The sequence below is a fragment of the Martes martes genome (genome assembly GCF_963455335.1).
Source record: "Martes martes genome assembly, chromosome: 8".
NCBI lineage: Eukaryota > Metazoa > Chordata > Mammalia > Carnivora > Mustelidae > Martes > Martes martes.
Window position 1 is genome coordinate 114,442,507 of NC_137895.1, and position 14,224 is coordinate 114,456,730.

The 14,224-nt window shown below is 46.1% G+C and overlaps 1 protein-coding gene across 1 annotated transcript in view; it reads right to left on the bottom strand.

Moving 5' to 3' along the window:
- SVIL (supervillin) overlaps positions 1 to 14,224 on the bottom strand; it is a 149,724-nt gene that overhangs the window by 20,446 nt on the left and 115,054 nt on the right. Inside the window, exons 21-29 of the mRNA XM_080810694.1 lie at positions 11,222 to 11,311; positions 11,045 to 11,131; positions 9,414 to 9,591; positions 7,070 to 7,242; positions 5,121 to 5,276; positions 3,699 to 3,835; positions 2,934 to 3,081; positions 2,668 to 2,813; positions 802 to 977 (exon numbers count right to left, since the gene is read on the bottom strand). Of these exons, the coding sequence (XP_080666820.1) occupies positions 802 to 977; positions 2,668 to 2,813; positions 2,934 to 3,081; positions 3,699 to 3,835; positions 5,121 to 5,276; positions 7,070 to 7,242; positions 9,414 to 9,591; positions 11,045 to 11,131; positions 11,222 to 11,311 (1,291 nt within the window). The remainder of the gene's footprint in view (positions 1 to 801; positions 978 to 2,667; positions 2,814 to 2,933; positions 3,082 to 3,698; positions 3,836 to 5,120; positions 5,277 to 7,069; positions 7,243 to 9,413; positions 9,592 to 11,044; positions 11,132 to 11,221; positions 11,312 to 14,224) is intronic.

Sequence of the window (14,224 nt, forward strand, 5' to 3'; positions counted from 1 at the left end):
CATGCTGACTTCCATGTTCGAAGTGGGCTAAGTCTGGACACCTCAGTGCTTCAGCCCCCTCATTGGGTAGGAGGGGCTCAGGGCTTACTCTTGGCTGCCCCTTAGAGGAGCCCCGAGCTCTTAAGACACACGGACTCAAAAGCCCTACCCCACACGAACTGAGAATACATCCCAGGGGCCGGCGCTGGGGCTGGGCCTGGCATGTGCATTTTTTTAAAGCTTCTCAGGTAATTCTGATCTGGGATGTGCTTCTGAGAAGCCCCGGGTTAGGTGCTCACTCATCTGCTCCCAGTCGGAAATATTAAAGTTACCATTATTTCAATACAGTATCCTCCCTCTCACTCCCTGTCCCCCAAAAGGCACAGATGTCATCTACTGCCAAATAAATGGTAAATCCTGGACTTTGAGAGCTATGCTGAGGAGGCGTGAAATGAGAAGGAAATATGTCACTTTTGCCCCTTCGGATCGATGGCGGAATTCCAGGTCCTGGAGCCTTTTCAGATCCGCATGAATTTGTTTCAACAATTGCTACTCAGCTGCCAGGACAGCCCCCGGGAGACTGCAGGTGGGAACAATTTGTTCACTTCAAGAAAGGAGACTGAACACAGCATCGGGAAGTTTCCGCATCAGTTAGGCAAAAGCTAAAGAAATATTCTTTTCGTGAGTATGCAGGGTACTGCCTGCACTCAGTGATGAAAAGGAAGCCCCAGGAAGAGTGACAGCAGGTGAGTGTGGGGGGAGCTCAGGCCCGCTGAGGGAACCTGCTTGATCTTCCACACCACTGGTGGGTGACGGAAATACCTGGGAATAAGCGGGTTGCATTCTCCAGGATCCAACGGGTTGATGTCACAGTTCTCGTAGTCAAAGGTTCCGTTCCATAAGTGCTTTGCCAGCTGAAAAGCTATTTTCCGTTGTGCTAATGTGACTTCTTTCCCGTGCCACACGTACACTTCACTACCGAAGTCGAACACCAGTACCTGGAAAGGCCGCAGAGAGCAACAGGTTAACTTCAGAGCCCTGCTCCGGTTGAATGAAGTGTGCACTGACTGAGCGTGATGGGGCTGACAGCTGGCACTGCCCTGCCACGCTGGCCTCTGGCCCGTGGCTCTGATTTCCGTCTTGTCCTGAACTCACCAGCTTCCGTGGCAAGTTATTTAACTGCGTTTTCCTGCCTGAACTTCTTTCCCTTCTTCTTCCCTGTCCCCCTGCTCTTTCATTCACTGAGCATAGACAGTGGCCACTTCTTAAATGCCAGGCCCTGAGGACCTGTGAGGCAGTCTCCCCTCTGTACAGTTTCAGCACCCTCCAGGGCAGAGACCATACCGTACTGACTTTTACCGGATCTTAGGAAGTGTTTGCTGAGTGAATACATGAATGTAATGACATTTCTTATTTCCATACCTCTGGTTTATCTGACTCTTTCATCCTAGAATCATTTCTTCCTTCCTGTCTGGCAATCCAAATCCTACTCAACTCCCAGCAAGGCTCAACTGCACCTTCCCTTTAAAATTACTCCTGATTATTTCTTCTCTGTGATTTTGTTTTTCCATTTAAATGCCCACAGGTGTCATACAATCCACCTAGCTCTGGAAGACGTTCGTTCTTCTTTTTTTCTTTTTTTAAATTTTTTTTAAAGATTTTATTTATTTGTCAGACAGAGAGAGTACAGGCAGGCAGAGTGGCAGGCAGAGGCAGAGGGAGATGCAGGCTCCCCGTGGAGCAAGGAGCCCAATGTGGGACTCGATCCCAGGACGCTGGGATCATGACCTGAGCTGAAGGCAGCCGCTCAACCAACTAGCCACCCAGGCGTCCCAAAGACGTTCTTTCTAATACTCCTCTACCCAATGAAATTTAAGGTTCTTTCGTGTCTTCCACTTTTTTCACAAGACGATGGTAATGACGATGTATGTGTTTAGTAAATACTCGTATGGGAGAAAAAAGCTAGTATATTACTTGGTAAACCCAAATTATATAAACATGCATCTATTATTCCTGAAACTTTGTTTATAGAAAATCAAGAGATAGGGCTAAGGAGTATTTATATCTTATTCCCTGGTTATACTGATAAATACTTGCACACAGCACCATATAAGTGTAAGGCAGAAGGCACAACGACTTGACTTACATGTACTGTGAAATGATTACCACAATTTAGTTCAGTTGACATCCATTACTTCATACAGATAAGAAAAAGAATACAATAAAAATCCTCCCCCCCAAAAAGGAAAAAAATTTACATTTTGCCTAAAACAGAAAGCCTTCAATGACCCATGCCTCCTCTGAACAATGTTCTGAATTCTAGGGGCGCCTTGGTGGCTCAGTCGTTGAGTGTCAGCTCAGGTCGTGATCCCAGCATTCTGGGATCAAGTCCCGCATCGGGCTCCCTGCTCGGCGGGAAGCCTGTTTCTCCCTCCCCCTCTGCCCCTGCTTGTGTTCCCTCTCTCACTGTGTCTTTCTATGTCAAATAAATAAAATCTTTAAAAAACATATTTTGAATTCTATCCTCGTATTTAAGATGGAGTGATGGTTTGCATTCACAAGTAAATATCCTGTAAAAATACGTCACTGTTCTACACCAGGCACGAAAGCCAGCCAGCATTTCTCCGGCACGTGGGGTGGGTGTTATTGGGCAACCCTCTTGGCGAGGATGACACCCACGCACTGTACCTCTTTTGACTGCAGAAGGGAGCACTTAGGAATCTTCCCCCAGTAGTCATCATCAGGGACGAGTTTGTCATCCATCAGACGGTAAATGCAGTTTGTTTCAATGATGGCTGTTTCATAAAGTTCATCTTCTTTTGGGTCTCCAGCAGCTTTGGGATGAGAACAAGAAGACAGGATGACATTTTACACTGAAAAGTGGCCAGTTTAAAAGAAGGAAGTAGGGAATTAGAAAAGCCTCGAGATGCTCTGAAAATACAGTAAACTCTTACACTGGTAACTGGTTTGGCCGCCCAGAAGCTTCCAGAAGTCTTTGGCCGCATGAGTGTGTGTATTAATTCCTTCTTCGATAGTCTGGACATAAGTAGCTCTACAACCAAGTTCCCTCTTCGTCTGAATTAAACTTGCCAGTTCTGAGGCCTGGAAAAAGGGAGGAGCACAATTACGTAGATAGACAAGCCTGTGGTGAGGCAGAGTGGTACATACTGAAGCCGGAGGCAAAAATGACGGGTGTGCGAGGGAGACCATGTGACCACAGGGGCTGCAGGCACCCAGTCTTGGATATTTTCAGCAAGGTCAGGAGAATGGAACTCAAGGACCAGGGGGCACAACTCTCTAGAGCAACCTTTCTTTATTTTTAAATACAATAGGTCACTCGTGAAGTTTTGGAAAAATACCCATTCTCTGGGCTTTTGCCCATGAGGTTTTTATTCAATAAGCCGGTAGCAGCATTTCATAGGTACCTGGGATAAATGGTTTTGAAGGGATGTGCCAGCTCCTTTTTCACACAGGAGTGAGAATAGGAGTTAAAAACTGGTGGGACAGGTCATAATCCTTCTAAAACTTCCCACTCAAGCACCTAATGAACGCGTGTTTGAGAGACATTCAGCGAAAGAAATACTGCCTCTCTCCCTTCTCACTCGAATGAAACATTTGGCATTTGAGAAGCCTTGTAAAGACCTAGCAACTGGTAGAACATTCTATCGGTGTGTAAAGGAGAAGTTTAACTCAACATTTCTTATTTTTCAGATACCAACCTTTGCCTTTTCTATGACATTTGCAAACTCTCCTACCCACACGAAACAGTAATGGGGAGAGAGCAGGAGGAAGCAGTCCCCACTGTTGAGGGACGAAGCTCGAGGTTCAACCAGTCTGGTCTGCACATGTCTTCTTCCTGTAAGGCAGGAGGCAAAGAGTCGCCATCTTGCCAGAGAGGAGAACTCTCCAAGCCACAGGAAGGGCCAGGAAGCACCCCTGCTACAGACTCTTGCAGTTCTAAAGATTCTCGGCTACCAACACCGGCTCCATGACAAGGAGTGGTAGAAGGGGGTTTCTAGTGACGGCCTTCTAGATTACTCTCCCGTGTTAGTGCTTTCCTACATGTCATCATGTGTCTTAGGACTGCCGCTGGGGTCCTTTTACAGCACGTGTGTAGATTCATTAAGTTCCCTCCTCCAGGAAAGTTATCAAATGTGCTCCTTTTTCCCGTTCAACTCCTCCCCCGACCCCTTTCTCTGCGCCCAGCCCACCTCCTGCATTTCATAGCCCCTGCCAGTCACGCTGCAGATGAGGGCCTGCCTTCCCAAGCATCATCTTCCTGGAGTTGGCTCGCTAAACCCAGGGCAGTCTTAGAGGCAATCCGCTTGGAGGGAAGAACTGCTTTGTGCTGCTTTCCACAGCTTCTCCTAAATGACTGTTGATTTAGGCCTTTCCAGGGTCACACTGGTAGTGTCATCTCTGGGTCAGAACTTGGGACCAGACATTCGTTAATTGCGCCCATCACTAGTCCTCCAAATGCACTAAAAAGGCCAGTGGTCATGAAGAAACACACGGGACACCCTCCATGAAGGATATTCCACCATTATTATTACTCTAGGATTGCCACTGGGAGGCAGCCAAGGCTCTCCTCACAGCCCATGGCCTCTCTGGTCGTCTCCCTTGCTCTCGACAACGGGGGTGCTAGAGTGGAAATCTAGGTCGGCTTCAGTTGCCTCCGCTTTCCCTGGATTCCCTCTTCAAGAACTTACATCTCTGCCTCTGGCCCACACTAACCTTGCTCACCTCAGCGAGGAGAACTGCATGGAGACGGCCCCCACGAAGACTTCGGGGACTGCTGGAACTACAGGACAGCGTGGTGACGGGGCTCAGAGGGCAAAGGGAGGCAGCAGCAGAAGCTGAGCTTCTGGAATGGGAGAGACCTGGGTGCAAATCCACCCCTGCCACTCAAACAGCTGCTGTGACCTCAGGTGCATCACTAACCACACCAAGCCTCAGAGGGTATCACATCTGCCACCTCATGGGATTTTGTGATGCTTAGGTGACAGGAGGTAACACAGTGCTCTGCCCACAGTAGGTTCTCAAAGAGCATGTGTTCCTTCCCGCTGAAGGTCAGGCCTCCCGGTGTTACCAGACTCAAACCCCTGCTCTACACGTGGCTCCTCCCCATGGCTCCTAAGTACCTTTAATCTGTAGGAGCATCAGCTTCTTGTAGGGCACCGCGCTGTTGTTGGAATTCTGTTCGGTCAGATTGACGCTCCGCAGGCTGATGTTGCTGAAGTTTTCTTTACTGGCTAAACCTGCCAGAGTGACTTCAGAGAAGTTGGAGTTGGCAGACACTGGGAGGGTTGAATAAGGAAACAGTGGGGAAGGGGGAGCAAGACAGGCAAATGTCAATTTGCCATCAGAGATTCATCATCAACTAGCTTTTTCTCAGAAGGTTAATCCTGAGGGGGAGATCATCCTCAGGTTTGGGTGACGAGGCGGTACAGGGCTGAGCTCCTGGACTCAGGATTTAACTCTGTCCTCAAAGTACCAGCTGCTTGCAGACACACATCACACCTTACCTTGCAGGGGGATGAGAATCGAGGGACAGTGCGGACCAGCTCTTTTGCTATAAAATCAGGAGCTGGACACACATGTCACAATTCCACTGAAAGTGAATATAATTCCTGACAATGTTTGGATATTAATGCCAACACACTCACAAGGAAGGCTATGAGGTATCTTTCAACAAAAGTCTTTATATGTAGAAAAGCAGGCACTCTTGTAGGGATGGGTTAGTCCTAATCTTTTTCCTGGAGGCAAAGTGATCAACTAGATAATCCCTTAAGGTCTTCTGCCCTCAGAATTAAGACCATTGTAAGAAGATGCTGGGTTTTCCATGTACACCAACAAATGTGTACGTGTCAGTCATCACAAAGCCATCCCCAAGCCCCTGAAAGTGGAGATAGAGGAAAAATACCTAAAATTTGTACCAAGAAGCCTTTATTTCTTCACCTGATCATTTTTTTAAAAATGTCTCGGCTAAAAAAAAAAATGTCTAGGCTGAGAGAAATTCAGAAAATTATTTTGCTGGGATTAAGGTCTTATACTACTTGACAGTTCGTATGGCACAGAGGTTTTGAAATATCTTCTTAGTCAATCAGTTATAATGAAAAGACCAACTACTTCATGTAAATACTGTATTTCTAAGAAAAACTTTCGGAAGTAGGTTTATGAGTGCTAAAGGAAAATACAAATTATAGCAATTTGCTATATTTTCAATCTGCAAATGGTGTACGCCCAAATTACCTCCACCAAGAAAACCACTGTTTCAGGACAAGGGAACCCTACCTCATCAGGTTGAGGAGGGCAGAGCAGCTGAGCCAGAAGTGGGACACAGGGCACAGAGCCACTGCCTCACTCTTATTCACCAGCTCTACCCCAAAGCCCCAACGCTACCCAATCCACATCCCCAATTTCCGAGGCTCCTGCTAAACGCAATTTGGAAAGCACTGGTTTATGCATTAATTAGTAATATGAAAATGTAGGATTAGGAAAAGCAGCCATTTGGGATATTTTCTCATGAGAGATCTAATGATTTGCTTTCAAACAAGATTAAGTGGGGAATTACTGTGTTTGGGCTCTACGGAGCTGAAAATGGGTTGAACTACAAAGCCCAGAAGCACCCTTCTCCAATCTCTTGAACGAAAACTCAGCAAAACAGGCTAACCTAAATACGGGGCGACTGGGTGGCTCAGTGGGTTAAGTGTCCACCTTCGGCTCAGGTCATGATCTCAGGGTCCTGGGATCGAGCCCCACACTGGGCTCCCTGCTCAGTGGGGAGCCTGCTTCTCTCTCTCCCTCTCCCAGACTGCTCTCTCTGTGTGTCCCATAAGTAAGTAAAATCTCTTAAAAAAATACGAAAATAAGTTAATGTAGTGAACAGACACTCCATGCTCTAAGAAGTTCTGCGAAAAGCCTTTCCATTTCCAGGCAGGTGTGCACGTACATGTGTGCAAACTTACTCATTTTTATTTGATGAGTGTCTTTTGAGCACATGACTGGACTTGGCAAGGCAGAAAAAGATTAAAATCACCTAATCACCAGACGCCAACATAGAGGCGGAGCGGTGGTTCCACATACTCACTCTTTTCTACTTTCATCCGCTTCGACTCCATGAAGGCAACATTTAGTCTCTGCTCCGTGTATTCCTGAAGGAGGTCTTCTCTGGCTGCCAACATTTTCAAGGGGTTTTTGGAAGCCTGGACCCGACGCTTGGGCCTCACTGCACGCTTGTGCTCAGCCACAGAGGAGGTCAACCTGGGGAGCAAAGTGGAGTTGTGGCCTTGGTCTGCCTATCCCCCACGCCTGGGTTATCTGGCGCTCTCTGACGTGAAATAACAGTCTCTACCATTTCATTTTCTGATTTCATTGTAAGTCTTACAAGTCTTCCTCCTGCCTGTCACTCCAGGACACGTACACATAGAATCTTGGAGATGGGGAATTCAGGCCCATTTAGTCCAAGATCCTGGAGGCTCCCAGCCCCACACACCGCAGCACACCCTGTGGTGTCTGCCTGGCCGTGCATCTGATGCTTTGTGGGGCAGCTCATTCCACTACTAGAATGCTCTGAAGGGTAGAAAGTTCGTTCCTACCCTGATCACACCCATGGACTGGAATATTAGGCACATCTCTACTCCGGTCACTGGCGAGCCCTTCAGGAATTTACAGCCAGTCACTGCTTCTCGATTTCTTTTTCCTCCAGACTAAACTTTGTTTTCACACAACTGGTTTTCAGCTGCCTTTGGAACTCTCCCACAACTAGCCTCCTCTCAACCCTTTGCACCTTTCTGAAAAGGAACCATTGCTTTGAAGAATATATTGAAATAAGACAGGCCCAAGAAGCCAGCAACAACTGCCACGCACTCACACGACTCTCTGGGGGCAGACCAGACATGGGGAGGGGGGCGATCCGGTCACACGGTCTCCTGACAGATTCCACTCCCACTCTGTTTCCAACCGCACGTCCTCTGTGCTTGATACATAACTCTGTCCTCTGTGTGACAGTGTGTGTATAAACATAGCTATAGCTATACAGAGATAGATACAACGATTTAAGCAATGACATTTGGGCTGGGAGAAGAGGACAAATGGTTAAAAAACTGTCTATGCAAATACACAAAATTTCATTTAAAAAGTTGGGAAATGGCAAACTGTTCATTTTTTAAGATAGAAAATTGAGAAAAACTGGAAAAAAAAAACCCAGAAATATGCAAAAAAAGTATTTGGAGCAGCTTACAGGAAAACGTATGATGACCCCACAGTGTTCTGGAAGAGGGAGTCACTCAGATAAATTTGTGGGGAGGAGAAAAATGTGGTCTGTGGCTGTGGGCGTAGCCTGCCCAGCATATATTCTCGCTGGCTTCTGGTAAGAAAACCTTGACACTGGCTCTGGCTCTGAAGGGCAGGCATCCAGAGACCAGCTCTGGCCAATCCTCACCTTCTATCCCCTTGGCTACAATGATTGCTTTAGGGCTGGGCTCGGACCCTAGAAAATCCAGCCTGGAACTTGGGCTGGAGGGAACTGCTGAGGAGAGAAGCTGCCTGTACTGGACTGGGCCAAGCAGAGGCCGAAACAGCCACCCCGGGGAGTGGCCATTGTCTGCCACGCGGTTACAGCTTGGCAGCGGCAAAGCAGCCCCAAGAAACACCGGCAAGAGAGAGACCTCGTGCAGAGGAGCCTCTGGAACCTTGTTCACACTCACACTTTCCAGTGGGTAGACCTCTAAATCCCTCCACACCTTTCTTCTGTAAAAGTCCATTTGACTTGGATTTCTTTCTGGCGCCTGCAGCCAAAGGAATCCCAAAACCACAATGGCTTTCCTGAGGTGCTTTAGTCATGATCCTGTGTGAAGCGCGACCCTTGGTCATCCCTGAGAAGACTCTCAGATCTATTCATTTCATAGATTATTGGAGGGTAAGTAACCTGCTTTATTGATTTTCTAGTCCATTGTGTAAGTCTGAGCCCGTGTGATCCAAATATTTTTCAAGGTTACGAGTACGAGTTCAATGTCCAATGAAAGACAGCATAGAGATCTCTGGCCAAATTTATGTTTGTCTAAAAATCTGCAAAACAATATTCAGTTATGTGACAAACACAGTGACCTCACTTTCATGGGCTGGGCAAACACCCGTGGCACACGCGGTCTTTGCTGAGCTCCTGCCCGAGCGCACGTCCGTTCTGGAGTGCGCATGTCACCTACCCTACGTGTCTGGCTCTGGAGAATAACCCTGTGAGGGTTATTCTGTGTCTGTGGGGGCTATGTCTGTGTATGTGAGGGCTATTATTCTGTGTATGTGGGGGCTGCGTCTGAGGAAGGTCTGTGGCAGAAGGAGGCGGCAGCGAGAGAAGATCCTCGTGGAGGTACTGTGTGAAGGCTGACGGCAGAATCGGCCCTTCTCAGTGGGTGAAAGTAACAGAAATCACTCACTTAGGGGCATAAGGATCGAAAAGGACATCGAAATCCTCATCCAGCTCCACGGGGCTTCGCGGGACGGTGTCATCCATGCTGCGGTAAAATCTGGCAAAGGTCTCGTCATCGTCCAGCTTCATGACCTCCTTCACAGATTTCCCAGTGACCGTGAGTACGGTCTCCTGCATTCCGCCAACTATGACAGACGAAGCAAACACATGACCTTGGATTTGTGTCAAAACACTACCCCAACTATGCTTCACGAGGTCTTCAAAATATTTCCCCCTGAATGCCAAGAGCAGAGAGAACGTGATAGTTCCTGGGCCTTCCTGACGTCTCACGGAAGGACTGTCCATTGCAAAAACCTTGCACCCGGCAGGTGTTAGGAGAGGAGGCGATGAAAGCCCACCGAGCATTTCTGAACTACTGGAGGCAGAAATGGCCTCAGTCTCATTCTAGATCAGAAATCGGTAAAAACTTTTGCTGGAAAAGGTCACATGGCAAACATTATAGGCTGTGTGTGGGAGTTCATAGGGCCTGTGTGGCAAGCACTCACTTCTACTACTGGGCAAAAGGGACTCTTCACAATACATTAACAAGGGAGCATGACTTCGTTCCAAACAAACGTCATTAATAAAAACAGACAGAGAGCTGGATTCGTTTCCTAAACCCCCGATCTAGATCACTGTTATACATATGTAGTAGGCTTCGAGTTGTTTGAACTCCTTGCCTTGCCAGTTTTGTTATGACCTTACACTTTTGATGTTGCTGGTATAAAGCATTTATTTTCATTATCTCCAACCTGTTAGGACGATACAGTCAACAGTAGCGACTCCGAGTGCTTAGTATGTGACTGGTTTCAAGTACTGGACATTTTTATTGAGATGACGCTAGTTCTGCATATTATTCCTTTACTTTGTATACTTCAAGGACTTTTATACTGACATATATATTTCAACATGTATTCAGAAATCACTTGTAGTATGTCATCTGCTACATGTTATTACTGCATCTGTTATTAGAAACTGACAGATAGGGGTGCCTGCGTGGCTCAGGTCATGATCCCAGGGTCTTGAGATAGAGCCCCGCATTGGGCTCCGTGCTTCTCCCTCTACCTTTTCCCTGGCTCACGCTCTCTCCCTCATTCTCTATCTCAAATAAATAAATAAAATCCTCAAAAAAAAAAAACAAACAAAACAAAACAAGTCTGACATAAACAATTTAAATTTCATCCAGTGTGTGATCATGTCAATTTTGTGTAATATCTGCTTTCAAGTATAAAAGCAAAATTACTGTGTTCCCAGTCCTGACTGGGTGACATCCCAAGGACTGAGTGGGACTCAGGAACCAATCTTACTGGAGATCCCTGATCTAGTACAGTATGAAGTGAACCAGACCCGGATAATCCAATCATTCCTGACTTCCTTTTTCAAATGGTAACGAAGATAATACTTTCACTATGAATCAGTGAAGTCAAACAAAAAGGAGACAATTTAGCTGAGGAGAAAAAGCAATCAGAATCGTGATTTAGAGATTTTGAGAGAGAAGTGGCGTTTTCTTTTTAGGTTCCCTTAGCTACTCATTGGACTATGAATCACAGCGAGCTACAAGCACAAAACCCAAAGCCTCGCTCTGGCTTCCGTATGTACCTTTGTTATTCAGCCTCCTCAGAAAGGTTTCCAGCCTGTCGAGCTTCAGGTCCGATTCCAACTGCATGTCTGGTCTGGCTTCGATATCTAGGTAAGTGGAAACCATCCATGAGACAGCGCCATGGGGACTCTTCTGGTCTTAGACCCATGGGCATATCAGGTGCCTTGGTGACTTACCTTCCAAGGGCTTAGAAACTGGTGTGGTGCCCCTTGTTTTACTGCAGATGGGAGACGCTACTGGAGTTATGGCCGTGGGTGACGCCAAACCTGCAGAACATCAAAGGAGCTAGTTAGTATCTCAGGATCATTTCTGGAAATTCCCAGGATGCTGCTGGAACTCCAATAGTCCCATTGTAGGTTTTACAACTTACAGATCTCACACACAGGCACACATGTGCACATGTACGTACATTCAGCAGGTATCGTTGCTACTTAGGACAGCTGCAGATGTAGACAGAGTTTTATAGTTTCTAAGGTCTACAGTAGCTGAGAAGCTGCCACTCCAAAAGGAACAATGAAGACAGGTGAGAAAATGTGCCCGGAACACGTAAGTGGAATAGGAGAGTACATAAAGCATCAGAATATACTAGACCATATGGAGTTGGGAGTCCTGAAGGCCCTTTAGGTGGTGGAGGTAGTTCAAGATAAAGTATATTTGCACCACATCCCACAGAGGCAGTGGAGAATGGGCCGTGTCATACCAGCTGCCAAGTGGCCCCTGGCACTGGGGTCTTCCTGCAGGATGACTGGAGGTAGGGCAGTTGGGCCTTTGGGGGCATCAGTCAGAGAGTGATTTTATTGAGCAATAACCTAAGGAGTACTAACCTTTTAGAAGAAAGACACAGAAGATACATTTAAATTGATTTATGATTGCTGAAGGGTCATATCTATCGAGTGTGGCTGGGAACTAGCTAAATACTTTCACATACACTTATCAAGGAGCAGAATGGGGTGATGCCTGGGCGGTGCAGTCGGTTAAGTGTCTGCCTTTCGGTTCAGGTCATGATCCCAGGGTATTGGGATCGAGTCCCGACTCAGGCTCCTTGCTCAGTAAGGAAGCTGCTTCTCCCTCTGCCTGCTGCTCCCCCTGCTTGCACACGCTCTCTGCCTGTCTCTCTCTAATAAATAAAATATCTAAAAAAAAAAAAAAAGCAGAGTGGGGAATTTTTTTTTTTAAGTGTAAAGGTTAGGGACGTATGAAAGAAAGGCATTCCAGCATAGAGAGGGTATCTGGTTGGAACAAGAAACCTTAATAAGGACAAAGATGAGTACCTTTTTCCTCACCGAAGTAAAGGGATTGCAAAGGAAAGTAATTAGTGCATTTACAAAGAACAAAATGAGATGTTAATGTTCTTTGTATTCAATTGTAATAAATGTGAAATCATTAGATGACACTGCCCCTTTAAGCATCCCTCAAAGAACAGCATTTGCAGAATATGTAACTCACTATCGCGGACTAGGAAAAATAAATGAATGAATTGCTCTCCTCCGGTTCGCTGGAGAGATGTATAATAGCATAAAACTTTTAAAGAAAAAATACAGAGATGTGGCTTAAAACTTCAGTTTTAGGTGATATTCTAGAAGTACTTCTTAATAGGTACCTACATTTGCTTGATGATGTCCATAAAAATCCAAACATTTGTTTCAATGACCAAGCCTGAAAAAGGTTTATGTGAGAAAGCAAACTTTCTTGAAAGATAATAAAGTAAAATTTGGTAACACAGCCTGTACAGGTGCCATAAACCATCACCTACTGAAAGGATGCGAGGGAGACTACAGAAGCTCTGAAGCTCAGAGAACTTGGCTCAGAGAACTGTAGGGGCGCCCCCTGCTGCCCATCCAGCCAGGGGCATGCACAAGAGCTCCCAGAGGCCAGATGTCCCTTTCCCAACTACAGGCAAGGGTTTCTCCCTAACTTAACACTATTAAACAAAGCACTCCCCATACCCCTTCTCAGTGAATTCTACCTGCAATAACCAGCCACGTACTCTCTTCAGAGACATCTCTACAGCTCTCTTATTCAAAGGCATATTTTGAGAACTTTCAAGAGAATTGTCAAATGCCACGGGAACTAGAGCCCTAATTGTTAGGTACAGTCTAGGAACATCAAAACGTCTTAACAAAGTGAGAAAAGGGAAGGAAAATCAGGGTTGATATGTAGCAACACACTGAGCTGAGAAGTCTCTGTGGCTGTGGCATAGGGACTATGTTATTCTGCAGGGTGGGTAGCACACTAGATGCCGTGTTACTGCACATCAGAAAGAGCTGATGATTCCAGTGAAACATTTAACAGCAGGTGGTAAAAATATTAGAAAAACAGGATACAGCTTTTTCCTTACATGAAAAGCACAAGACATTTATATCCTGAGCCAGCCCTATAGCACCTGTTAAATGAAGACCCTGGATTTGTTCAAGAAATGTGAAAGCAAACTCCTACACTAAGGGATACGAACGTCTCTGACCTTGTTCTCCAATTCCGCTTCCTCTGACGTCCCTGTGGACAAGGACAGTGTATTTGGTAATAAGGGCCTGCTTACAAATAAATGGTAATTTTTAAGATGGAAGAGGAAGAAAGAAACCAAAGTTCAAAGTTATTGGGATAAAAGTCCAGGCTAAAAGTTGGAAGATGGGAACTCTGCTTCAAGTTCCCAGCTTGAGTTCTTAACCAGCACGGGCCTCAGGGTCTGCTTTTGTTAACATAGGAACGGGGCTCGGGCCAAAGTCGTTTAACATGCGTATACAGGTCTCTGATCTGATGAAAATACGCAGCTACCACCTCATTCTGTGGGAGCAAATTACCTTCTGTTTTCCTACACCAAGATTTGAGTTAATCACAATTCAGGGTTTCCCCGCCCTTCCTTCTGCAAATATTTATTATGTGCCTACAATGAGTTAGGCACTATTTATAAGTGAGGATCCTGGAAGTTTTCCAGGAAAGAGAAGCATGAACTAAGAAAGCTGATGACAACGTACGCTAACTCTAAGTGCGTGTGAGCACTTATATCACTAAGTCAGGAAATTTGCTTTCAAACAATACCTTGGGAAATGAAAGTATAGGCATATAGGTGATGAATGGACCCCAGATTTTAACCATTTCCCACTGGATATGGAGCCTCACAGCTTTACTGACCACGTGAAGCAGAAAGTGACTTCACTGACCGTGTGAGGCATTGGTCAATT